The sequence below is a fragment of the Phycodurus eques genome, chromosome 5, assembly GCF_024500275.1.
Source record: "Phycodurus eques isolate BA_2022a chromosome 5, UOR_Pequ_1.1, whole genome shotgun sequence".
NCBI lineage: Eukaryota > Metazoa > Chordata > Actinopteri > Syngnathiformes > Syngnathidae > Phycodurus > Phycodurus eques.
Window position 1 is genome coordinate 24,529,906 of NC_084529.1, and position 25,266 is coordinate 24,555,171.

Genomic DNA, 25,266 nt, shown 5'->3' on the forward strand with positions numbered 1-25,266 from the left:
ACTTGTGTAGCCACACCTACCCTGGGACAGTGTGACAGAAGCATGGCTGCCATTTTGTGCCTACAGCGCATCTGACCACCACTAAACATCCAACCGCATTCATTCATCGGCAATGATGGTTAAAGTGTCTTACCCAGGGACACAACGACAAAAGGCGCTCTGGCAGGGAAACGAACCGGCGACCCTCCGGTTTCAGGGCATACACTTATTCTGTGCATCTCTGCACACCTGAATTGCCTCTTTAAAAAAAAAAAAAAAGACCTATTTTGTCGGGATAAAACGTCTTAAATCTTTCGAGGATAAAGTTGTATTTTTCCAAGATAACATTTAAATTAAAAGGTAAACAAGGAGAGAAAGTATATTTTAACAAGTCAGATTTACTATATTAACTTTTAACTTTATTTTCATAATATTATGCCTTTAATTCCTGAAGAAAATAGAACTATATTCCTATAATAATATGCCTTTTGTTCTACAACAAACAAAAACAAAACAGACTTTATTCAAGCAAGGATGTCAGATTTATGTGATGATACTTCACAGTCAAAATCTTTTTTTTTTTAAATCAGCTCAAAGCTCAAGTATGGGGGAAAAAATGGTTTATTTTGTTGGGATGCCAGTATGTAGATATGCACTTTTTATTTAATGATACAACAATTTTTATTGCGAATTATTTACATTCTGGGGACTACTGGTTAATGGGGATTCTGTTGTAATGTGTCAGCCCTATGATTGACAGGCCATTGGTCCAGGGTGTACCCCATCTCTCATCGTCATTCAGCTGTGATTTGTTCCAGCCCCACCACGACCCTGAACAGGATGAGGTGTTATTGACAATGGATGGATGTCTGTGGTTCAGTAATGTTTACAGAGCAGCGACACGGGGCATGTACTACACAAGCAACCCGTGAACTGCAACAGGAGTGTGGGGTCTTGAAAGTAACCGGCAGCAGTGTGTATTGGACGATGAGAATTGCGTAATGTCTCCTCTCGTAAACCTGTGCATTATGAACCGCATGAAATAGGTCAAGATCGGGCTGACCTAATTTGATTGGATCTAGTTGTGCGGTAGCGACGGTAGCGGAGCTGTTAAAAGATCATTAAACCACAAGCCCTGAGTCCACCCTTGTGTTCTTCTGTGACCTTCAATGAGGGGCTGAAATACACAGCGGTGTCTTTTGAGTTAGCAACAACCAGCTCGCCCTTGTGCACCCCTCCTCCCGATGTTCCCGCTGTGCAGCCAACCTCCTCCTTGCCCAGGGGTGAGGACAGAGCAAATTCTGCTGGGATGGGCTGGCATCATGCCACCTATCCCCCCTGCAGCAGGCCGGACCAACTGAGGCCAAAAAACAGAGATTACCTCAGATCGATGAGGACCCAGGTCTGCAGTCAGGCTTTAGATTGTTGCAGAACAGAAGTCTTGCTGCCATTTTCTGCCCTCTCTGCTGCCCAACACCGGCTCACTGTATTCGGTTAATCGGAGCTCCTAATTGTCTTTATGACTCTTTTAGAGGCCGGGAAGGATTGGAGTTCAGGGCATGGGGTATGGTTTGAAGGACCCGGCAGCTCATAATCCACTCAATGACCAGTGGAGAGAAGATGGTGGAAAATGTTTGAAATTCAAATTACAGGGAGGGAAGAAGAAGAACATACATCACATGCTTGCTGCAAGATACACAGGGTCCATTCAGGGTGCGTTTACAACCCAGGAACCTGCATACACAACCCGTGCAGCAGCACATTGATTGTTTTTCTTCGATTATAATATTTTTATGATCATGAGAAACCTGGTTCTAATATCTAGTGAATGTTTTTTATTCATTTTTTGTAATCTATTTAAAATCCCCTGGATATTTTTCTCGCCCAAACTACAAATTTGAGAATCAATAAAAGAATCAGTAAATAATTGAATCGTTAAGCAGTATCGAAAATGGAATAGGAATTCGAAATATTTTAACAATTCTCATCCCTACTGTCTACATGTGTTGCTCCTCCGTTTTTATTCAAAGATCAGTCGCTTAAAGAGTTCTAAAACTGCAACTATCGTTGCTACTCATTAGTATGTCAATGGCCTTTTCCATTGTATGTCAGCATTAAGCTAGAAGGGCCTTTCTTTAGACAGTTATTTTAAATACACAATGTCAAATTCTCTTTGTTTGAGGTTGAATTTACCAGTTAAACATTAACTGTTGCTTTTTGTGAAGTGAGTTGAATTGACTTCACTGCCACCATACACAGAAAGTCGTGAAGTGAGTTGAATTGACTTCACTGCCACCATACAGCAAGTCAAAGTCAAAGCAAAGTCGGATCATTCATATCTCAAAGCACCAGTGTATAAATGTTATTTGGAAATACACAGCGTCCTTATTTTCATCAGCATGTAGTGTTTTTCAATTTATTTTTTAAATATTTTTGGACTCAAAGTGTTTATCTTATAAATAGTGTAATTATGACATTTCAAAGTTACAAATGGTGTGAAATGAAGTAGCAAGTGCAGTGGTGTAGGACTATGTGGCTACCCGGCACAAGAAGGCACGCTGAGTTACCTCTGTACTTACTGTTTTTCATTTGTTTTATACTCATGGCTAATGTGTTTTTCATACAGATATTTACCTTAATTGTGACCTTACTACTGTGTTCGTGTAGATTATTGGTCGACTACAGGGTATTCCAACTGGTGTGAAAATTTGGGTTATGTACATGCTGTAGGAAGAGAACTCCATCGTAAACCAAGTATGTGCCATCTTTTTCCATTTGGTGGAATCCGTGATCTCTTTCTCGTGATGACATTGGTTTGTCTTCATTCTCAATTTGCAATTGAATTCCCTCCCGTCTCACACTGGAAATACGCAGGTCAATGATTATTCTCAGCGGCTTTGGGAGCTAATAGCTTTGTTGCATCAGTCATCATTCACGACAGTCTCAGAACAGCAACAGCCTCTTGCAATCCTCAGTCAAATAAATTAATTTAATTGGTAACCCTGTCGATCAAATCCAGGTACCGTAGTTGGGGATAGGGACCGAACGAGACCTGCCACAAATAGTGAAAAAACAAATATTGGACTTCCCCCGAACAATATTTATAATTGCCTATATTTATAGTTTGAAGCATAAGTACACCACAAACTATGATTCCAAAACACTTGACTATCATTTTTAAACTACATTACCCTTAAAAATAAAGGGATTAGAGAGATTAGAATTTTTAAAAAATGCCCCGGAAGTGTCAGCAGAGCAAAAAACAATTCGGTAATTTCACCACAGAACAGTAGAACAGTCTCGATACAGACCCTTTCCAAAAAATTTGAATATCATGGAAAAGTTTATTTAGTTCCATAATTCCATTAAAAAATGTAAATTTTCATAGATTATAGATTCAGGGCCCACAATTTAAACAATTTCAAGTATTTCTTTGTTTATTTTTATACAATTTGGGCTTCCACCTCATAAAACCCACAAAATCAGGAATTCAAAAAATTAGAATACCTTATTTTCACGACCATAAGGCGCACTTTAAAGTCTGAAATTTTCTCCAAAGTGGACGGGGCGCCTTATAATGAGCACCAAGTTCCAAAATCTATAAATGTGTTGAGCGCTCCGCTTGACTGACTGGGAGCATTTCCTGCCGACACGCTGCTTATATAGAGGAAAGGCAAACATGACTTGAGTACAGCATACGGAAGTAAAGGGGGAAGCGTGCGTGTGAGGGAGGACGCTAAAGTCGCGCCCCCAGTAGGTATCTAGCGCCGGGGTGTGCATTGTGCAAAACAACATCTGTTTGGCTAAGGACCCCCGAAAATGGCACCTACGAAGAGACACGCTTATGAAGCACAGTTTAAACTGCAAGCTGTCAGTTATGCGGAGGAACATGGGAATTGAGGAGCCGCGAGAGCATTCAAGATCAACGAATCCATGGTTCGCAAGTGGAGGAAGCAGGAAAACGAGCTTCGCCAAGTCAAGAAGACGAAGCTGAGTTTCCGCGGAAACAAGACGAGGTGGCCCGAGTTGGAAGACCAACTCGAGCAATGGATTAATGAGCAAAGAACAGCCGGGAGAAGCGTCTCTACAGTCACCATTCGACTGAGGGCAATAACCCTTGCAGAAGAAATTAAAATCGAACATTTTCAAGGAGGTCCGTCTTGGTGCTTTCGTTTTATGAAACGGTGCCATCTATCCATCCGGGCAAGGACTACCGTGGCGCAGCAACTTCCGGCAGATTACAAGGAAAAGCTGGCCATCTTCCGCTCCTTCTGCAGTAAAAAGATTGGCAATAAATACATACAGCCCAACCAAATCACCAACATGGACGAGGTGCCGCTCACTTTCACACACTTTCGACATCCCGGTGAACCACACTGTAGAGAAGAAGGTGACCACCACGGTAACGATACGCACGAGAAGTCGGCTTTTACTGTTGTGCTTGGTTGCCATGGTAATGGACAGAAACTGCCACCTATGGTGACTTTTAAGAGGAAGACGATGCCTAAAGAAAAATTTCCAACCGGTCATTGTTAAGGTCAATCAAAAGGGCTGGATGGACGAGGAGAAAACTGCGAGGCAACGCCGGGCGAGTTACGCCACCATATGTGAATGGATTGTGGATGCTTGGGCTAAGGTATCTGCTTTGACTGTTGTCCGAGCTTTCGCGAAAGCCGGCATCATTGCTGAACAGCCCCCCGGCAACGAGACAACAACTCTGACAATTACGAGAAGGAACCCGCCGTGTTTGTTGGAGAACTTGCCCAGCTGTTTATTTCGGATTCAGAAGATGAGGACTTTGATGGATTTGCAGATGAGGATTGATCAAAAAATAACGTGAGTACATTGTTAAATACTTCAATAAAGTACAACCAAACTCAGTTTTGCTCCTGCTGCCTTTTTAAAAACATTGTTTTAGCGTGCATGCATGCTACCGTATGCTTTAAGCTAGCGTATGTTTTACCATGCCTGCGCCCAATAATACGGTGCGCCTTATGTATGTGTTAAATACAAAAATAGACCCCATAACTGAGACTGCGCCTTTTAATACGGTGCACCCTATGGTCGTGAAAATGAAGAAAAAAAAAAAATGAAGAAATCACCATTTACTTCTCGGTTTTTGTAGAAAAAAAAAAGAAATTAGGGTCACATTAAATCAATCAAAATATTTTAGTTTCAAAACTATATGTTAATCTTCAATACTTGGTTGGGAATCTCTTGGCTTTAATCGCTGCCTCGATGCACCGTGGCATTGACGCAATCAGCCTGTAGCATTGCCTGGGAGTTATGGAAGCCCAGATTGCCTTGATGTTTGCTGTTAGTTCTTTGTTTTTGGGTCTGGTGGCCCTCCTTTTCCTCTTGATAATACCCCATAGATTCTCAATGGGGTTTAAATCCGGCGAGTTGGCTGGCCAGTCAAGCACTGTGGGCATCAAACCAGGTTTTGGTTCTTATCTCGGCAAGGGCAGGGGCCAGGTCCTGCTGAAAGATGAAATCTGCATCTCCATACAGATCCTCAGCAGAAGGAATAATGAAGTACTTTAAAACATTCTGGTAGACTGTTGTGGTGACCTTGGATTTAAGAAAGCAGAGTTTACCAACACCAGCACTGGACATTATACCCCAAATCATGACTGACTGTGGATATTTCACACAGATCCTCATTCACAAATGAGAGGCACACTTTACTTGCATCGGAAAAGTGGACCTTGAACCACTGCCCAACAGTCCAGTCCTTCTTCTCCTTGGCCCAGTTGAGATGCTTCCTACGTTGGCTCAGGCTCAGAAGTGGCTTGACTCGAGGAACCTGACAGTTGAAGCCCATCTCCCGAATGCGTCTGAATGTGGTGGTTTTTGAAGCTGTGGCTCCCGTCTCATTCCACTCTGATAATCCGCTGAAGCTCACGGTCATCTCTTTAGCTGGTGCATCGTCTCCTGACTAATGCTTGGACACAGCACTCTGTGAACAGCCAGTCTCCTTAGCTATGAACCTTTGTGGCTTACCCATCATATGGAGGGTATCAATGATGGTCTTCTGGCCAGTTGTCAAGTCTGCAGTCTTCCCCATGTTGAACCCAACTGTGAAAATTGAACCAAACTGAAGCAATTTAATGACATGAAGCAATTTAATGACATGGCTTTGAGTTTAGTAGAAGATTAGTGTGTGACACTCAGTTTAAAACACTTATGGCCTGCAAAATTTGGGCTGATTTCTTCACAGTATTCAAATTTTTTGAATTCCTGATTTTGTGGGTTGTATAAGCTGGAAGGCCAAATTATGTAAAAAATAAACACATAAATAATTTAAATTGTGAGCCCTGAATCTATAATCTTTGAAAGTTTAACTTTTTGAATGGAATTATGGAAATAAATAAACTTTTGCATGATATAATTTTTTTTTTGAAAGGTTCTATGTATCACTTCAACATACATCCTTGACACCAATGACAATGACACACCTTGACTACTTTCCATTATACAGGGCTCTGCTTGCTGGCATCTTAGGACATTACAGTAAGAGCACAAAAAATGTGAATTTGGTGAGTTTAAAAAAAAAAAAAAAGGTAAGGTCAATTTGTGATTAGTGAACTCTGAATATCGCCAAGCCTTGTTGGTCTGCTTTGTGATGTGTCCAGTGATTAGGACCACAGGGACAGCAATTGTGTCTCACTGGATTTTCTGTTTGTCATGTTTTGTCACCTCTGAATAAAATTTAAACTTTTGCGTTGAGAACTTGGCCCCTCCCTTTGCTTATCCACTAACAACCGAGACAAGAGAGTGAGCCAAAAGGAAGGATATGACTCCAGCCTCATATCCTGATATCAGTCCTCTCGGTCATGCGTAAGGACCACGAGATTGAACGAGATATGTCTGGAAATGTTGTTGTTGTTGTGTAATAGCCCAAAAATGTTAAGATTGGCCTCGACGGCGTGGCCCGAAGACCCAACCCCCCTTCCAAAAAAATGGAAGCCGAAAAGGCATTTGATTCCCCTAAAGTGAGGACAACAGCCTGGAACACTGTTCTAGTCAAAGTCTCTTAAGGTGTTATATAAGCGTGGTAATGTTCCTTGGCAAGATAAAAGTCTCCTCTATCAGCTGCCTCCCGAGCTGCTGATTTCCGAGTGCCTTTGCATTCAAAGGAGCCCTTTGATAAGCCCGTTAGACGGAACTGCCCGGACACAATGGTGATGTCATGAGGATTAGCATGCTACCTTTGTGAGTCCCAGTGCCGGGGGCCCATCCACGATACTGCCGGGTTAAAGGCTGTGGAACATGAGCCAGTGTCTTTAAGAACATGCTTAAAACACACACACACATCTCGAAAGGCAATCAGTAGAGTAGACCTCCATCAATGTGGAAATATTGTGGTCTGTATCTCAACACAAAAGACTTGGTATTTACAGCGGTACCGCGATTTACGAGTTGAAGTTGTTAAGTGCCCGCGCCGTAACTCAATTTTCTTGTATATCAAATTGATTTTCCATTTAAATTAATTGAAATCCCATTAATCTATTCCAGACCCCGAAGCAAAACACGTTTGTGTATTGTATAAATTCATAATTAAACTTAAAATTTAAATTAACAAGAATTTAAAGAAGTACATTTTTTTTAAATGTGAAATTAGTGTATGAAGTAGACCAGTGTTGGATGCATGTTTTTAAGGGGCATGGTCTTGTGAGTGACATCAGAAGCTGAGGAACCAGCATCTCCTTGCAAGTGTTCTCATTTTGTATTTTTGCATTTCACTGTTTCTTCCGCTCAATAAACAGCATTACAATACCTGATTTGCGTCATTCCCCCGCCCCCTTACTCAAGCTCAGTCTCACCTCAAATTTTGGCTCACAAAATAAAGCAAAAAATCAACCAACCGCTCGTAACTCGAACAACTCATAAGTTGAGGCGCTCCAAAATCAAAGTACCTTTGTAAATATGTTCACGCTTGGCCAAAAAGAGAGAAATTGTATTAAAGTACCTCTCTCAAATAGCAGGTGAATATACTGTAGGATCTAAAGGTTTGTCAGACAGACTTATTTTTACTTACTATCCTTTACTTTGCGGCACTGGTTAGCACATCTGCCTCACAGTTTTGAAGACTGGGGTTCAAATCCCGGCCCTGCCTGAGTGGAGTTTGCATGTTCTCCCCGTGCCTGCGTGGGTTTTCTCTGGGTACTCCGGTTTCCTCCCACATCCCAAAAACATGCGTGGTAGGTTGATTTAAGACTCTAATTTGCCCGTGACTGTGAAGGTGAGTGCGTTTATATGTGCCCTGCGATTGGCTGGCGACCAGTTCAGGGTGTAACCCGCGTCTCGCCCGAAGATAGTTAGGATAGGCTCGAGCACACGCGCGACCCTAGTGAGGATAAGAGGTACAGAAAATGGATGGGTGGATGGGTGGATGGATGGATAGATGGATGGATCCTTTACTTTGACATTCAGCTAATCGGATGTCAAACAGCGTTTCGCTACTGTTTTATGTTTAGAGGTTATCAGTTTATGATGCTCTTGATACAGTATAGGCCTTTTCGAGATTGTGAAGGGCATACAATAAACTAGTTTGAACAGTGGTTTAAGAATACGTGGTCATGCGGCCTAGGAAGGCACGCTCTGTTATCGCAGTCATTACCATTTTTATTTTTATTGATTTATATTTATCTTCTTGAAGTATTTTTCATGCAAATATTTACTGTACAGTAATTATGACTTTACCACTGTGTTAGCGTACAGTGAATTGTGACTTGCGTACAAATTGGGGCTACTTCGCTGCTGTGGAATGGATGCAGAATATAACGTCCCCTGGAGTGACCTTTCATTCAGAAAAAAGGATAGCATACAATCAAAACAAAAAGGATTTCATCCAATCTTTACTGAAATTATGACTACTGCATAAGCGTAGGTTAGTGATAGACTATGGCATGTTACAACTTGTGACATAAATTCGAGTTACGTCGCTGCTGCAACAATGGAACTCAAAATAGAGTGCCCCCTATATATACACGTTGTACAGAATATCAAATGTTTTGTGTGGTTGTCGTGTTTTGTGGTGCTTGGCAGCTTCAGTTTGTAATATCCAGGTTGCTTTTGGGGTCAGATAGCTGTCGGGGTCTGCGAGTCTTCCCTTCTATGGTCATGTTTTCACACAGCTGACTTAGATTAGCCGGTATGGGGAGGTTGCCAGGTTCTGGCAGGTGTTCGGAGGAGCGACACCTGTTTGGCCATGTGCTGGTGAGTGATCCATTTACTGGGAACTGTGGGCAGTCACTGTGGGACATGCAGAACATGCCAAGTCATTCAGCAAAGATTTACAGCCCCGAACCCCCACCCCACCCCCCGCCCAACTTACCCTGCTACCTTCAGTCACTCACATGCATGAGGATGCCTCAGTAGAGTTGACTGGAACCCTTTCATTGATGAACTAATGCACAGCAGCTGTCTTGCATTCGCAATACCTTGAATAATGGCTTTATATAGCCTTTTAAAAGATATGTATTACCTTGATCTATGTCAATTGTCATTGCACAACTGCATGTCCTTGTTACCGTATCTTGTTCCTCTCCTTCCAAGCCCTCCCTACAAGGCTGAGGCCTGTGGGTGTGCGCAGAATGCTGTTGTGAAGAGGAGCCCGGACCAGCACAACCGAGATATTCCCATAATGAGTAGGATGGAGTTTTAAATGTGCAGGTTCGCATCAGAGTTTTTGGCAGGCGGGCGAAGAAAGTGCATAGTGGAAGGCCAGAAAAACATACAGACCTTTAAAGGAAGGCTGACTATAAAGAGCGTTTGCGCGGTAAACAGGAAATGAAGCAGCAAGGCGTTTTCTGAGAACCAGAGGAATGTCACCGCTTTGTACCACACCGGTCTTATTGCTTGTGTGGTTCAGTGAGACCCAGTCATTATGTGTGCCAGTTGTCTCTTGTTCTCATTGTGGCCACGCTAGTCGGGAAGAATTGGGTGGGATTGGGAACATCCCAGTCCAACCCATCCATTCTATCAACAGTATCTCTCGAGTCCAGTAGACCTCAAATGGATATCTTACGGTCAGTGGAAACCAAGATTGAACAGAAACAAATGCCATACCCCCAATGAAGCTTGTTGTTGGTGGTGGGGGCTTCATGCTTCGGCTTGTGTTTTTGGCAGGAATCTAGAATTTTGACATTAGTTAAAGTGGAGGGAATTTGGGGGGTTAGGGTTTTAGCAGTCAACTTAAGCCCAGAACCGTCAGTAGTTAGAGTTAGGGTTAGGAGTTCAGAGGTTAGGGTTATGGTAGTCAATTTGATCCCTAACCCTTTAGAAGTTGAGGTTTGGGTTTCAGTTGGAGTAGATATGTGGAGACAAGGGGTTTAGGGTTATAGCAGTCAATTTTAGTCTAGAACCTTCAGAGTTTATGGTTAAGGTTAAGGGTTCATGGTTAGGATTGGCATTATAGCGATAAAGAGTAATGGGGTTAGTGTTAGTGTTAGTGTTTGCAACACTCAGTTTTAACCCAAACCTTCAGAAAATAAGGTTCGGAGGTTAGGGTTATAACAGTGAATTTTAGTCCACAGCTTTCAGAAGTTAGAGCTGTCAATTGTAGTACAAAACCTCCAGAAGTTATGGTTATGGCTTTGATGTTGAGTGTTAGGGTTTGGATAATAAGCACGAAGGAAACATCTTTAGTGTTAAAGCTAGAAGTTTGTGGTTAGGGGTACAGCAGTCAATTTGGAGTGTCTTTGAAAATTCAGCTGGCAGCCTGGATGAATATACGGACACTGTCACAACCTATATCAGTTTCTGTGAAGAGGTGTGTGTACCAACAAAGTCATTTCTGTCAATTGACTTGTCTGTTGTCGTACTAGAGCGGCTCCAATTACCGGAGACAAATTCCTTGTGTGTTTTTTGGACATACTTGGCAAATAAAAATGATGATTCTGATTATGATTTTAGCACAACACCCTCTAAAGATTGGGTTGGGGTTCGACTAGGGTTATGGGGATGGGGTTATGGTTCAGGTTGTAGCAATCAATTTTATTCCAGAACCTTCAAAGGTTAAGGTTAGGGTTTCATGGTTCGGGTTGCCATTATATGTTCAGAGAGTAATGGGGTTAGTGTTAGTGTTTTCAACACTCAATTTTAGCCCAAACCTTCAGAAAAGAAGGTTAGGAGCATATGGTTAGGGTTATGACAGTGAATTTTAGTCCAGAGCTTTCAGAAGTTAGAGTTAGAGGGTTAGAGTTGTCAATTTTAGTCCAAAACCTCTTGAAGTTATGGTATCGTTAGGGTTAGAGCTAGGAGTTTATGTGGTTAGGGTTACATCAGTCAATTTTAGCACAATGCCTTCAAAAGATTGGGTTGGGGTTAGACTGGGGTTATGGTGATGGGGTTATGGTTCAGGTTATCGCAGTCAATTTTATTCCAGAACCTTCAGTAGTAAGGGCTACAATTAGGGGTTAGAGTTAGAGTTGGGTTTGTGATTTGTGGAATTGGGTTCTAGCAATAGATCTTAGCACAAAAATGTTAAAATTTAGGGTTAAGGGTTAGAGGTGAGGTTAGGGTTATGTGGTTAGAGTTATAACAGTCAATTGTTGTCCCGAACCTTCAGAAATTGAGAGTAGTAGGGTAGGATGTCAATTTTGAATACAAACCTTCAAAAATTTCAAAAGCCAACATGCATCCAAATTCAGCAAAAGAATGTAACCATGTTTTTGAATGGCCCAGCCAGAGCCCGGATCTAAATCCTAAACAGGGGCTGTGCACAAGAGATGGAATAGGACAGATTTGGAGCGCTTTTGCAAGGAAGAGGCGATGCTACAGACTAACAGTTATTGCAACACCTTTCAGAAATTTCAGCTGTATATATATATATATATATATATATGTATGTATATGTTTTATTTACAATTGCACTCAACATTATTCAACTCCATTCTAGTTTTACAAACTAACTGTAAATTGCACGCCTCATTGTAATTTTCTTTCTTATATATATTTTTAAAACAGATTCATGTGTATTTTATTTCATCATTTATATTGTATACAAGATTTTTTTTACTTACAAAGTGACCTACAAAACACATTTTAGAACCCTTCACTATTAATGAAAGTTTCCATCGATCAAAACAACAATGTAAATTTTTGCAATGGAGGTGTCAAGTGGATTCTACAGGTTGCAGGCTACATTACATGAAAAAGCTGCTTTTTTTAAATGGCTTCTATTAATTCTTTCTATATAGACAAGTGAGAGCCATGCCAAGGAAAAAGAGTTGTAAGAGTTCCACTATCTACTCTCAATATTTTAAAGGAGTCACATCAAACCAAGTCTCGGCGTTTCAGAAATGCTTATAAAAAGTGAGGTTTAGGCAATCGGCGTGAAGGTTAGCCACATGGTCTGCACAGATGCGGGCAGCTGTCACATTTCCGTCAAGTTCTTCGATGCTCCTCCCCAGCGATCTCGCACCAAACTTGCACGCTCTCACCCAAAACAACACTCCATCCTATTCCGCCTTCGTGTCTCTCACCTTCACATTTGCACACACACACACACACACACACACACACACACACACACACACACACACACACACACACACACACTGACTGGTTTCACATCATCGTGTTGGGCCATAAAGACAAGAAGTCGCGATTGAAGTCTCATTAGTGTGTGTAGGGGGCAGTCTTGCCGTGACCCCGTTATGTGCAGGAGTCAGCGACCTTCCTGTACACGCACGAGGACTACATCCTTGCCAACCCACTCCAGCAACCTGCAGGGTGTGCGCGGTTCGCAGCTACGGGCCTGCAGCAGCCCGATAGAAGAGCCTTGAGACGCGGCCATAAATCATGTTTTGATGTGCGTCCGCTGCCACATCACAAGCTGTCACATGCTGTCAGCCTGCCTTGTTATTGCCGCTATTCACAGCGGTAATGAGGAGCAGTGCAGAACACTTTTTTTTTTTTTTTTTTTTTATAAATGAGCACAGCTTTTTTATTTTTGACTTTGTCGTGAGAGTGCTGCGCTCATACTAGCAGCACAGTTTCATACCCGCTAATTTTTAGCAATATTTGATTAGTTGAGCTTCTGGAAAATATTCAAAGTGCTTTACTTTTTCCACATTTTGGAAGAAATAAATTTTTTCTCCTCCGATTTTCTACACACAATCCCCCCCATCTGTTCATAACTCTGAAAAATCCAAAATTCATGCACCCATGTGTCAAAGTACCAGTGTATTAATAGTTTAAATGCAAAAATGTACCACAAATTATGATCCAAAAACACTTCAATATTGTTTCTAACTTACAACAATACTTAAGAAACAATGCCGTACAGATTGTGTGTGTAAATTGCCTTTGCAACCTGTAAGAGCAATTGTCAAGCAATAACAAGATCTGTTATTTGTTGAATTTTTCAATAGCCACTCAGCAGAGCAAAATAATACTCAAGACTCAAACACTGTAACTTCTTCTAACACCCCAGGCTAAATGTATCTCCTCTCCAACATGCAAAGATTTTAGAAGATTCTATCACTTTAACAACCTTGACACTAACTACTACTTTCCTATTAGCCAGGGCTTTGGCACTATCTTATGGCATCTTAGAAATCTTAGACAGAAATAGCACAACATTTGTGAATAGGTGAGATTTTCAGTGAATAGCTGAGGATATACTCACAACAATAAAAACCAAAAGTAAATTTGTGAATAGCAAACCACAAACAAGTGGGGGTTCAGTGTACGTAAGTATTCACAGCTAAAAATGGAGCTCAGGTGCATCCTGTTTCCATTGATCCTCCTTGAGATGTTTCTACAGGTTAATCGGTGTCCACCTGTGGTATAGATTGGACATAATTTGGGAAGACACACAGTTGTCTGAATAAGGCCCCACAGTTGACAGTATAGAGTATGTGAGCACAAACCAAGAATGAAGTCAAAGGAATTGTCTCTAGACCTCTGAGACAAGATTGTCAGGATTGTGTGATTTATTTTTAATTTTATTTTTAATAAATTTGAAAACAATCTCAAAAGTGTATTTCATGTTGTCATAATGGGGTGTTGTGGATAGTATTTAGAGGACAGAAATGAATAAAATTAATTTTGGAATAAAGCTGTAAGAACAAAATGTGGAAAAATCGAAGCCGTGACTGCTTTACAGATGCACTGACTGTACAGTATATTACTCGCAGGAATTAATGTCCCACCGTGGCGAGTTAAATAGTGGGAAAAGCACTGCTCTGGGATCCTCTTAAGCACAGAGGGTTTGCACTTGTGATAAGTGTAGTATAATAAAAATGCTTACCCTGCAGTCAGAGAAAAGAAGAGAAACAAGAGTGGGTCAAAGGGGGAAGGGCAGGAGCAATAGGAAGAAAAGGAAAACATTATTTTGGTTTCTTTGAACATCTATCGAGTTAAGGTTCAAGATTTTATATCAGGGTCTCACAAACTTTAAAACATGGCAGTACATGGTGTTTCAGCATATGATATTTGTATTGTAAATTTTTAAACTTATTTTTTTTCACTGTATGTTTGAAATTAAAAGTTCATTCATGCATGAATTATGAATTGCCATAACACAAACATAACTGCTGAAAATGATTCATACCCTTGCTATATGGAGTTGAAGTGAATTTTAACAGTACACAGATACTACATTACATTTCTGGAAAAATATGAGGGACCAATGAAACATAAAGCAAAAAACTGACCAAGCGAGGGCTCGTAACTCGAAATACACATACCCACTGTATGATAGCCTTTGCATGAGACACGCCCGTCCCCTCAAAACAGGCTGAAAAAGGCTGTTAAAAGTGTGCTATTAATTCTTGATCTTTGGGGTATTTTGATGAAAGCATGTCACGGATATGTTAAGACACCTGGGAACTGTTTTGAATTGTGAAACAAATGCAAAAAGGGTCTCCTTAAAAAAAATAAAATGCGCCTGGGCCTATTTTATGTTCTTTAAACGCTGACATTTCCCTCCACTAGGTCATGGACTGCAGTTAGGATAGCATGGTGTTGAAGATGCCCGTGTAACACACTGTTCACTAGTATTGTTCTGCAAATCGAGAGACATGTCTTGTGTTGTTTTTATTTCCAAATTGTGCATCTTCCTTTCAGAAATTAAGAAACAAAGGCCATAATGACTGTGCTAGCCCCGATCCCGAAGACTGTTTCGGGCACAGCCCCCTCACCGATGACCATTTCGGCAAACTAAGCGAAGAGAGCGATTTAATGTACAAGCGCTGCGGTGTAAGTACTTTCCTCCTGTCCCTTGCTGTTTTGTGTTGATGGCTGTCTCTATGTCAATGTTCACTGCAGGCGCTAAACAAGAAAGAACACAGAGGTTGCGATAGCCCGGACCCCGATGCCTCGTATGTCCTCACTCCTCATACTGAAGAAAAGTATAAAAAAATTAATGAGGAGTTTGATAATATGATGAGAAATCATAAAATCGTAAGTACTGTAAATAAAACCGTTTTTTTTTTGTTTTTTTGTTTTTGCTTGGCTTTGTGTGCCACAAAGGATTTTCTCTCAATTTTTTTTGTTGATTGACCTTTTTTCTGTCTTTTAGTTAACCTGCCCAAAAACTCTTTCAGAAATTTGCTTTCTATAAAGAATAACGCCTCTACTTCTGGATTGTTATATTGATTTGTGCTGCAAGTGATTTGTATGGCACCTTGATAAGATCACATTGTATTTGTCATATTTTAAACATTCAAGATTTGAGTAAATACATGAGTGCACTCAGTGTTCATCACCTTATCCTCATCACATACTGTAGTTTTCATAGTAAAACCCTCCTGTTATGTTGCAGGTTGAATTGACAATCCAATTTACAAATCTAACAAAAATATTTCAAAATATAAAACAAAAAATGCCCTGCTAGACAATTTTTTTCTGATGTGTGTGTATATGTGTATATATATATCTATCTTTATATATATATATATATATATATATATATATATATATATATATTCATATATTTTTTTTAATTTAGAGTAAATATTTATCTGACCTACAATTTCTGTTTTTCACAGTAGTCTTATTTTAACCATCACAACATTTTTGTTGTTGTTGTTTTTATTCTTCCACAACCTTTAGGGTTTTTAGTCATCTTATTTTAACCTCTTCTTTTTTACTTTAGTGGGCTTTACAGTAGTAGCCTTTCTCGTTGATGCTACCAGGATCCATTACAATTGATGGACCTGAATATTGTTAATAAGAATGTATTGATAATTGAAAATAAAATGAAATATGTAGTCAAATTAGAATATTTGTATTTTTTATTTTTAAGTTGATATATACATATATATATAAATGTTTTAAAAAATATAAAAGGTTATGTAAAACTCTGGTTGGTCATCTGGGGTTTTCAAGTATTCACCTCCAAAAGCCTACTAATTTTATATACTGTATATTGACATTTTTTTTTTTTTTGTTTTAAGTTTTTCACTGATTTGCTTAATTGATGGCTAATTGATGATTATTTTTCTGGTGTGGCAAAAAACAAACATAACAAGAGGGTTAAACATCAGGTCCCAAAGCATTTTAGCAGCATTATTTTTAGCCGATAATGAAAATATTTGTGTGATCTTCTCATGCGTGCTTATATTCTCTTCGTTCCTGACATGAAGAGCACCACTTTTCCATTAACAAAAGTCACGATAACGCACCGACTGACCCACTGGATGAAGGCTGTAATGATTTTTGGTTTGTTTGTTTTTTTTAATCACTGACATGTGCCATTGTCATTGTTGCTTTGCACAGTCAGCACGCGGTCACTAATTGCGTCACCAGTCTTGTAGCTGTCACAATCCATCTTTGCTATGTTGAAAAATGCATACACAAATCCTTCAAAAGGCAAATCGTGCACCTGTTGTGCTGACTGCTGCAATGCCGAGGTGGTTACTTGAATGCATGTTGCTGTTTTTTTATTTTCTTTCAAAATGTTTGTGTTTTGTTTGTGCTGCACCAGCACTGAAGATGTATCTACTGTATACTGTTTGTAGATTGGTTATAGGCCAAGGTGATTAATACGCTGGACAAATGTTGAGTTTAAGTGAAATTTTAGTGTCTTTTTCTTGCATGTAAAGAAATAGTTAAAAGACTAAGAAGTTGAGCTTTTGGGATTTCACAGCAGTCTTAGTTTAACATGCACAACTTTTGGGGTTTTTACGGGAGTTTTATTTGTTTCCCTGTGGAAGTTTTGGTGTATTTACCGTAGTTTAATTTTAATCGCTGCAGCTCTTTTCTCGTAGTCTTATTTGGTTTTTGGTTAGAATTTTTTTGTTTTAACACGTGTTTTTTTTTTTTTTTTTTTTTTTGTTACAGTAGTCTTGTTATTTTTTTAGTTTTTTTTTTGTTTCTTTTTACCTGCGCAACTTTTGGGGGGGTTTACAGTAGCCTGCATAAAACCTGTGCCACTTACTGCGCAATGTTTTATTTTGGGTTTTTACAGTTGTAGTCTTAGTCTGAAGTAGATTCAGACTAAGAGAGGATCCCTTAGAATGGTGAAAAACAAAAATTTCCTATAAGTTGTTAAACATTCACTACTCAGGTTGTGGCCAGTGGAGGCATCATTTACGGCTTAACTGAATATGTCTTACAAAGTGTTTTGTTTGTATCATAACATCCAATTATTGTAAAATTCATGTTAGAATATACCTTGACTGTACATACATTGCATGTGATTGTTTATATCTATTGTTACTCTCATGAGTGCCAGGCTGTTTTGTGAATCAGTGTCCTACCCCCAAGGGGTAGCTCTCAGTTGATAATAGCATGACAACCACTGATGATCATCATCAGACCTTGGAATGTGTTTGTGTGTAATTATCTGGGTGCCTGTGTTGGTGTCCCTACTGCAGCCCACAGTGTTGCCTCAGCAGAACTTCTCCATGCATGTGGCCGTACCCGTGTCCAACCCCAACGCCATGTACCAGCCCGGAAGCGTGACTCTGACCACCCAGAGCTTAGCGGCGGCCGCAGCCTGCCTCAGTGACAACGGGATGCTGTCCCCTCAGCAGGCCTCCTTGCATAGGAATGTGGGCTCCAGCGGAGGCCCCCAGAGGCCCACCAGCGCAGGTTAGTTGGTGGACACTGCCCCGCTTTAAAAAACATGGATAATGAGGCACCAGGCAGATGCTTCAGGCCTAGTGTCTCCTTGGGTGCCGACACTGAGTTGTCTGTTTTGTTGAACCACGTTGATGTATCCTAGAGGGGTTGGGTGCAGGGACCACTTAACAGGGGAGATACTTTTCCAAGGATCCCCTCATAATCCTAATGTCAGTTAACCATAACTACAAAATGCACTCCTAGGAATTAAAATGTTGCCTATTTTTTTGAGAACAAAATTCTATTGGGATCATCTATAGTACACCCATGCACCTACATTCAGAGAATTTGCAGCACAAGAACACATTTTACTCAGCCAAGAAACAGAGGTAGAAAGAAACTCTGCTTAGCAAAAATGTTTTGTTTTTACCATTTATTTTGTACAACAACTGCACATGACACGGTTTATCAGTGGTATACGTAAAGACCTGGCATCTGTAAAGCTGATGTTTATGATGTTATGTTTAGTTTAAAGAGACAGTATTGCTGCTAAACAGTAACTCTCAATGAATTTGGAAATAAAATACAGAGGTTTACTATAACAAAACAAAAAAAAAGAGGTCAGAGAGAAGTCTTACATTTGTCTGAAAAAGGCTATGCCTCGTACTCTCTGTAGTTGAGTAAATACCACACCACATTCATTCAGCAGATGTTGGTGTAATACAGTTTATTTTTTCCTCCCTCTCTGACATCTTTACAAGATGTTACCGTCAGAGCGTTGTGTAAGAACGAGGTGTCCGCTGGTACTGGGATGACTGCTGTGATTCTGTGGGTCCAGATGGCTTTGGCTACACTGCATATAATACAAGTACATGCAGTGAGGTGTGAAATGCCTCGTTCTGACATGACTTCATAGCACAAGTGTCCAACGCCTTGTCGTTCCAGTTCACATAACGCTTGTTTTTCCACCATAGCAAGTCTTTAGCCTTTGTAGTTTAATGCTGTAGTCAAAGACAGACTTGCGTGGGATTCAATGTGTCGTGCTTTGATTTTGGTTTTAACTCTTGGATAGCGTCCCCTCGCACGAACGTAAACCTTTAAAGAGCGGCCCCGATAGATACTTCATTTCCAAGTGTGTGATTGATGGCTCGCTGCGAGTCCAAACTTGTGGCAGAATGCTGCGTTTGCTGTCTGTAAACCTTAAAGGGGACATCCAGTATGACTCTCCGTAGTGTGTTTTATGTCTCAAAGTATTTACTGTCATAATGGCTGTCTATTGTCATACTAGAGCGGCTCCAACTGCCGGAGACAAATTCATTGTGTGTTTTTGACATACTTGGCAATAAAGAAGATTCTTTTGTAAATCTTAAATCTTTTGTTATCTGCATGTTTCTGTTTCTGAAAATGTGTATGTGAGAGAGCCTTTATGAATTCATCCCAATTGTTACAGTTACAAACAACGGCAACACAGTGGTCTAGTGGTTAGCACGTCTGCCTCCCGGGTTTGAATATGTTTGTCTATATGTGTCCTGCGATTGGCTGGTGAGGTACACCAGTTCAGGGTGTACCTCGCCTCTCACCCAAAGATAGCTGGGATAGGCTCCAGCATGCCCGCAACCCTAGTGAGGATAAGCAGTATGGAAAATTATTAAAAAAAATAAATGAATGAAAAAAAATTACTTAATACATTTTAATTCACCAATTTTAAGGGAGGAAAAGCCTAAATTAATGAAACAAATATTACCCTTGGTTTGAAGTCTGCTCTATCCTTGGGGTATTTTGTTGAAATAGACTTTTTTTTTTTCCATATTAACACAACTGAGAACTACTTTAAATCCTAACATAACTCCTGTAAAACGTTCCTGAACACTGCTTGATGTTTTCTGAAAATGTCGCCTCCACCATGGCAGACAGACACTGATAGGAGAAAACATGCCTTTTGCAGGCTCTGAAGATAAATCTACACGATGTTCACGTCTGGTATAGCACTCCATGCGCTGCTCAGTGTTTTTTTTTTTTTTTGTGTGTGCACAAGCCGTGCAGATGGTTAATCATATCAGTCTGTGCATCTCATTAGGTGGCCTGCTTGATAGCGCAGAGCTCTCGATGCCAAGCGGCGTGGGCTATGGCCCAGCGGGTAAGTCCTTCCCGAAGAGATTTATGTGCTCTCTGTAGCTCTGCCCACTGGACCTCCTGCTTAGCACTTGAGCTGAATGCTTGTGTTATCCATCTGTGATTGGTTCAAGACAAATCGGGCACGGCTTGGGGGCCTTTTTGCTTGGCTATGGAGTCACTTCATGCTAAAGGCCTCCTTTGTGATATGCTTGTTATATACACGCATGAGATTTGGGAAATGATAAATAAATGCAACATTTCCTTGAACAACACCCCCACCCTGAATCCCCCCATGGTGTTTCCTTCCCTGTGTTGACAGGTGCATCTACCCTCACAGGCCTTATAAGGCTGGCTAGGGCCCATAAGATGGCCAGACCAGCATAACCCTGGAGGTATTCAGGTCATGATATCCCTCTAAGTCCTCAGTACACAATGACCGGACAGCCTGTCAGGGCTGCAATGTGCTGCGTGAGGGGCGGTGGCAGGTGGGCTTTTAACTCTTTCCCTGCCACTCCGTTCGCCTGACGCCAAACGGGACCCTCAGCTTGTTTATAAAGATATGATTATACAGTGGAACCTCAAAGGTCAAACACAATTCTTTCCAAGATGTTGATCAACCTCCGAATCCCAAAGTTAATAATTCCTTCATTCATTCATCTTCCGTTCCGCTTATGCTCACTAGGGTCGCGGGCGTGCTGGAGGCTATACCAGCTAACTTCGGGTGAGAGGCGGGGTACACCCTGAGCTGGTCGCCAGCCAATTGCAGGGCACATATAAACAAACAACCATTAGCACTCACATTCACACCTATGGGAAATTCAGAGTCCTCAATTAACCGACCCTGCATGTTTTTGGGATGTGGGAGGAAACCGGAGTACTCGGAGAAAACCAACGCAGGCACGGGGAGAACATGCAAATTCCACACAGGCGAGGCCGGGATTTGAATCCCGGTCCCCAGAACTGTGAGGCAGATGTGCTAACCAGTCAGACACCCTGCTGCCCAAAGTTAGCAATACAAATTAAATTAACAACTGTAAAACAAGTGTGAAAATAGGTTAGCCACTGTTAAATGTAATAATACAGCTCAAGTGCATGGTTACACAGCTGATGCAGCTTGCCCCATTAAGATAATGAGATACGACAGAAACAATTACACAACTTATGGTGTTTTTACAATCGTCCTAATTTTAGCATTTGCAACTTTTTTTTTTTTTTCTTTTTCTTTTAACAGTAGTCTTATTTTAATCTGTCGAACTGTTTTTTTTAAATAGTAGTTTTATTTCAACTTTAGTCATTTAGGGGATTTTTAGGTCTTAGGTCTTTTTTTTTTTTTTTTGTCTTATTTATTTCATGGACTCTTGATGTTTTTACATAAAAAACAGCTCCTTTTTTTGTCCTTTATTGATGGTGGTGTCCTCTTCTCGGTTTCTATAACTTTGGGTATTTTTATAGTCTAATTTTAACCTGTGTAACTTTTGGGATTTTGATGGTAGATTTGGTTTCACCTGTGCAACTTTTGATGTTTTCACATGAAAAACAACACTTTTTTTTTTTGTCTGTTAGTAGTGGTGGTGTCCTTTTCTCGTTTTCTATATTCAGTCCAGGTTTCATGTTTATTTTCAAATTGTGTCTGTTTTGGTCATCCAGTTTAGCCTGTGTGTAATAAGTGTACTGTTATTTTAACCTGCCCACTTTTGGAGTTTTTACGGTAGTCTTATATTAACCTGTCCAACTTTGTTTTGTTTTTTTGTGATAGTTTTATTTCAACCATAGCCATTTGGGGGATTTTTATTTTTTATTTTATTTGTTTTTTTATAACAGTCTTATTTTTTTCATGGAAGTCTTATTTTTCTACCTGTGGAACTTAGTCATCGTCATATTTCAACCTCTGCAAAGTTTTTTTTTTCTTTTTTTTACTGTAGTCTTGTTTTTTCCTTGCTGGTACTGTCAATGTATCCACACAGACTCATCACATGCATTGTAACTATTCCCAAGTGACAATAGTTGGCCAATCAGATTGTTTATTCAAAGAAAATTTTGCAAGTTGGAGTGTGTGAACCAGGCGAGTGGTGATGAGGGTGGTGTATTTTCCACATTATGAAGTTTTGGAGATTGGTTTTCCCAAACTGGACCCGATTAACTTTTAATTGAGGAGCCCTGCTGTAGGGTTACTATGTTAAACACTGTGCGTAAGAGGACCATGGGAGCTTGCGCTTGTTTTGCGCTGTGGTCAAAAATGGGAGTCAGCGACATGCACCTGTTGTTTGGACCGAGTGCCGTCTCCCTCAGGCTTCACTGTCAGATGACCATTCATGACATACCTGTCCCTTTTCACAAGTCGTAATACAGTAAAGAACGTTATTCTTGGAGCATAGGGACTGAGCCTTACTCAACATTTATTATTAGTTTGTGACTGCAAGAAACAGAATAGTTTCCCACAACTGCAGCAGTATGGTAGAAACATTAGCGCCATTTACGTCTTGCTGCTAATGTGCTGTGTTGCGTCAACCTAACTTGGCATGGTTCTATTGACGCCACACATGCGGAGCAACTCGCACTATTATTGGGTATTCTTATTGTCTGTTCAAACGTGCGAATACAATCCATAGAAGTTGATTGATGGCATCTCAAATGTTTATCAAGCAAAAGTTATTTTGGGATATTATCTTTATTATTTTATTATCGCCTTGCCCCTCCAAGCTTTCTCCAGAGAAGTGCGCGCTGAATGCAGTTTTTGCTTTGCGACATCACAACATTCTGTTTCAGTCTTTGTTTTGACGACAAATGTCTTTCAGCCCAGAACCTAAAATGCGCTTTTGTGCCATTTTCGGCGACAGACTTTTTGGTGCATCGCTCATATTTAGCTTCCTGATCAATGCAATCAAGTTTTATAATACTTTTTCCTTCTCTTTTTGGAGCCACTTGCTAGAAATCTATTATTTGTTCTCTACGTTATTAGTCATCAAGACATTTATAATGGGTCCTCGGTTTACAAAGAGGTTCCTTTCCTACCTTAGCGAGGTAACTCAAATTTCTTCGGAACTGATACGCTACGTTAACTCGACAGTCATAATTGCTGTAAATATTTGTCGGAAAGACACTTCTAGGGACTAAAACAAAACCATCCAATGAAATCATTAAATATGGTGGTAACCGAGCATGCTTTGTTGTGCCGCCGAACCACGTATTCTTATGCTGGCCAGCAAACTACTGTAGTTCCTAGGTTGGGACCGTCATAAACTGTGGATACCTGTAGTTGTTTGGCTAAACCTGACACATAAAAGATGTCAACATACTATATCCATCTGCCCATCTTTTATACCGCTTGTCCTAACTTATATTCTTGCAAATACTGTACATGTAGTATAAGCTTATCAGGAAATGTTGATTTGCAGCTAAATTTGCCTGCAAATTTGTCAGCGAGTATCAGCCTGGCCTTGATGAACAACAAAAAGGCTGAGGGTGCCATGCTACTTTATTCCCGCATATATTGGAATGAATACCAGGAATGCAGAGATGTTAATAACATTACAGTGAGTATCTTACTTTTCATCCACATGTGCATAATAACTTAATGGGATTGCACAGCATAGCATTTATTTGCATCTCACAAAGAGTTTCAATCCCTCAGTAGAAACGATAATAAAGAAATATTTATATGGTATAATACTAACAAAAGTTGGTCACAATTTAATGCCAAACAACTTAGGTCCTATTAAATGAAAGTAAAGAGAGGTTTTTCAGAGTTGCCCAGAAGAGACTAGCACAGCCGTTCCAAATGCAAATCACTGCCATCTGTCTTCATGATGAAGGTACACAAAAGCCTTTGCTGGTTTCAAGTAGAAAGCCAACATTTGTGGCAGGGTGAAAAACAATTGTTTATTTATTGGTTGCTTTGGGGGCAACGTGTCTGACTCAAGATAGAATGAAACATCAGTATTACAGCTTTATTATTCGATACTGACACTATTTTCAGAGTATTTAAACAAATTATTATTAAATTAATTATTAAAAGAAATAGTTTCTTTTTAAGATAGTTTAACTTCATATATAGTATATTTTAATGAATAATTTTGATTTAAAGGGGTGTTTAAAAATAAAAACAATTGTTTTTGAAAATTACAAACCCTTATTTAAGCATCATTATTTGTATCAAACTTAAAAAAAACTTAGATTTTTACAAAAAAAATAATTTTATGGTGATACATATATTTACAATTTTTATTTTAATTATTAATATTTTATTCTTTTAATCATCCTTGGGTCCCTTGAAATGTGCCATATAAATGTGTGTTCTTATTATTATTACAGTGGAACCTAAAAAAAAACGGTATACCGATATAACGGATATCGGATAAATGGACCGTTGAGAGTGAACAATGTGTCCAAAAATAGTTTCCATTTGTCACTTAAAATGCCGTTAAAATGCCGTTGACAAAGTCTGTTGGTTCCAGAATAGGCCGCTGTTTTTTTACTGGTGCTTTTGGCGCAGGCAGAGAATGGGGCTGACTTATTTCCGGGTCACATATATACAAAAATAATAGATCCAACTCCAAAAGACATGCCTCATGTGTCTATGTGGTGGCCATGTTAAATGTGGGACATTGTCTATCTATTGTCTATTGGACATAGAATCGCAGAGAGAAAGAGAGCTGCATGGAGGCAGTGTTGACTGAGGAATACAAAAACAAGTTTATATGTGCCCTGTGATTGGCTGGCAACCAGTTCAGGGTGTACTCGCCCAAAGATAGCTGGGATAGACTCCAGTACGCCCGCGACCCGAGTAAGGATAAGCGATACAGAAAATGGATGGATGGCTGGAGTCTGGAACATGCTATTTTTTGGTAAATGCCCTCAAAAAAAAAAAAAAAAAAAAAAAAAGCACTTCAATGTAACAGACAATCGGCTATATCAGATGACCCCCGCCCTTTTTTCTATTGAGGTTTCATTGTGTATTGGAATATATTTCAATGACCATGATATCATCTTGAAATTATGTGTAATATTGTTATAAAAATTGCTTCGCCTTGCTCCCTAATCTGATGTCCTCTGCAGTTGAGTTCATATACTCCCTAGGCTACTACAGGAGTTCAAAATTTAAAAAAACTAAATAAGCAAGCACCAGGCCAACCCAAATATCACATACATGCT

At 40.1% G+C, this 25,266-nt stretch overlaps 1 protein-coding gene across 9 annotated transcripts in view; it reads left to right on the forward strand.

Moving 5' to 3' along the window:
- Nucleotides 1-25,266, forward strand: part of mef2aa (myocyte enhancer factor 2aa) — a 116,209-nt gene that overhangs the window by 77,003 nt on the left and 13,940 nt on the right. For 4 of the 9 annotated variants that reach the window (XM_061678279.1, XM_061678280.1, XM_061678277.1 and 1 more), the window contains 3 exons: nucleotides 15,061-15,192; nucleotides 15,262-15,396; nucleotides 17,814-18,030. In XM_061678279.1, the coding sequence (XP_061534263.1) occupies nucleotides 15,061-15,192; nucleotides 15,262-15,396; nucleotides 17,814-18,030 (484 nt within the window). The remainder of the gene's footprint in view (nucleotides 1-15,060; nucleotides 15,193-15,261; nucleotides 15,397-17,813; nucleotides 18,031-25,266) is intronic. The other 5 variants (XM_061678282.1, XM_061678285.1, XM_061678284.1 and 2 more) reach the window with 2 other exon arrangements.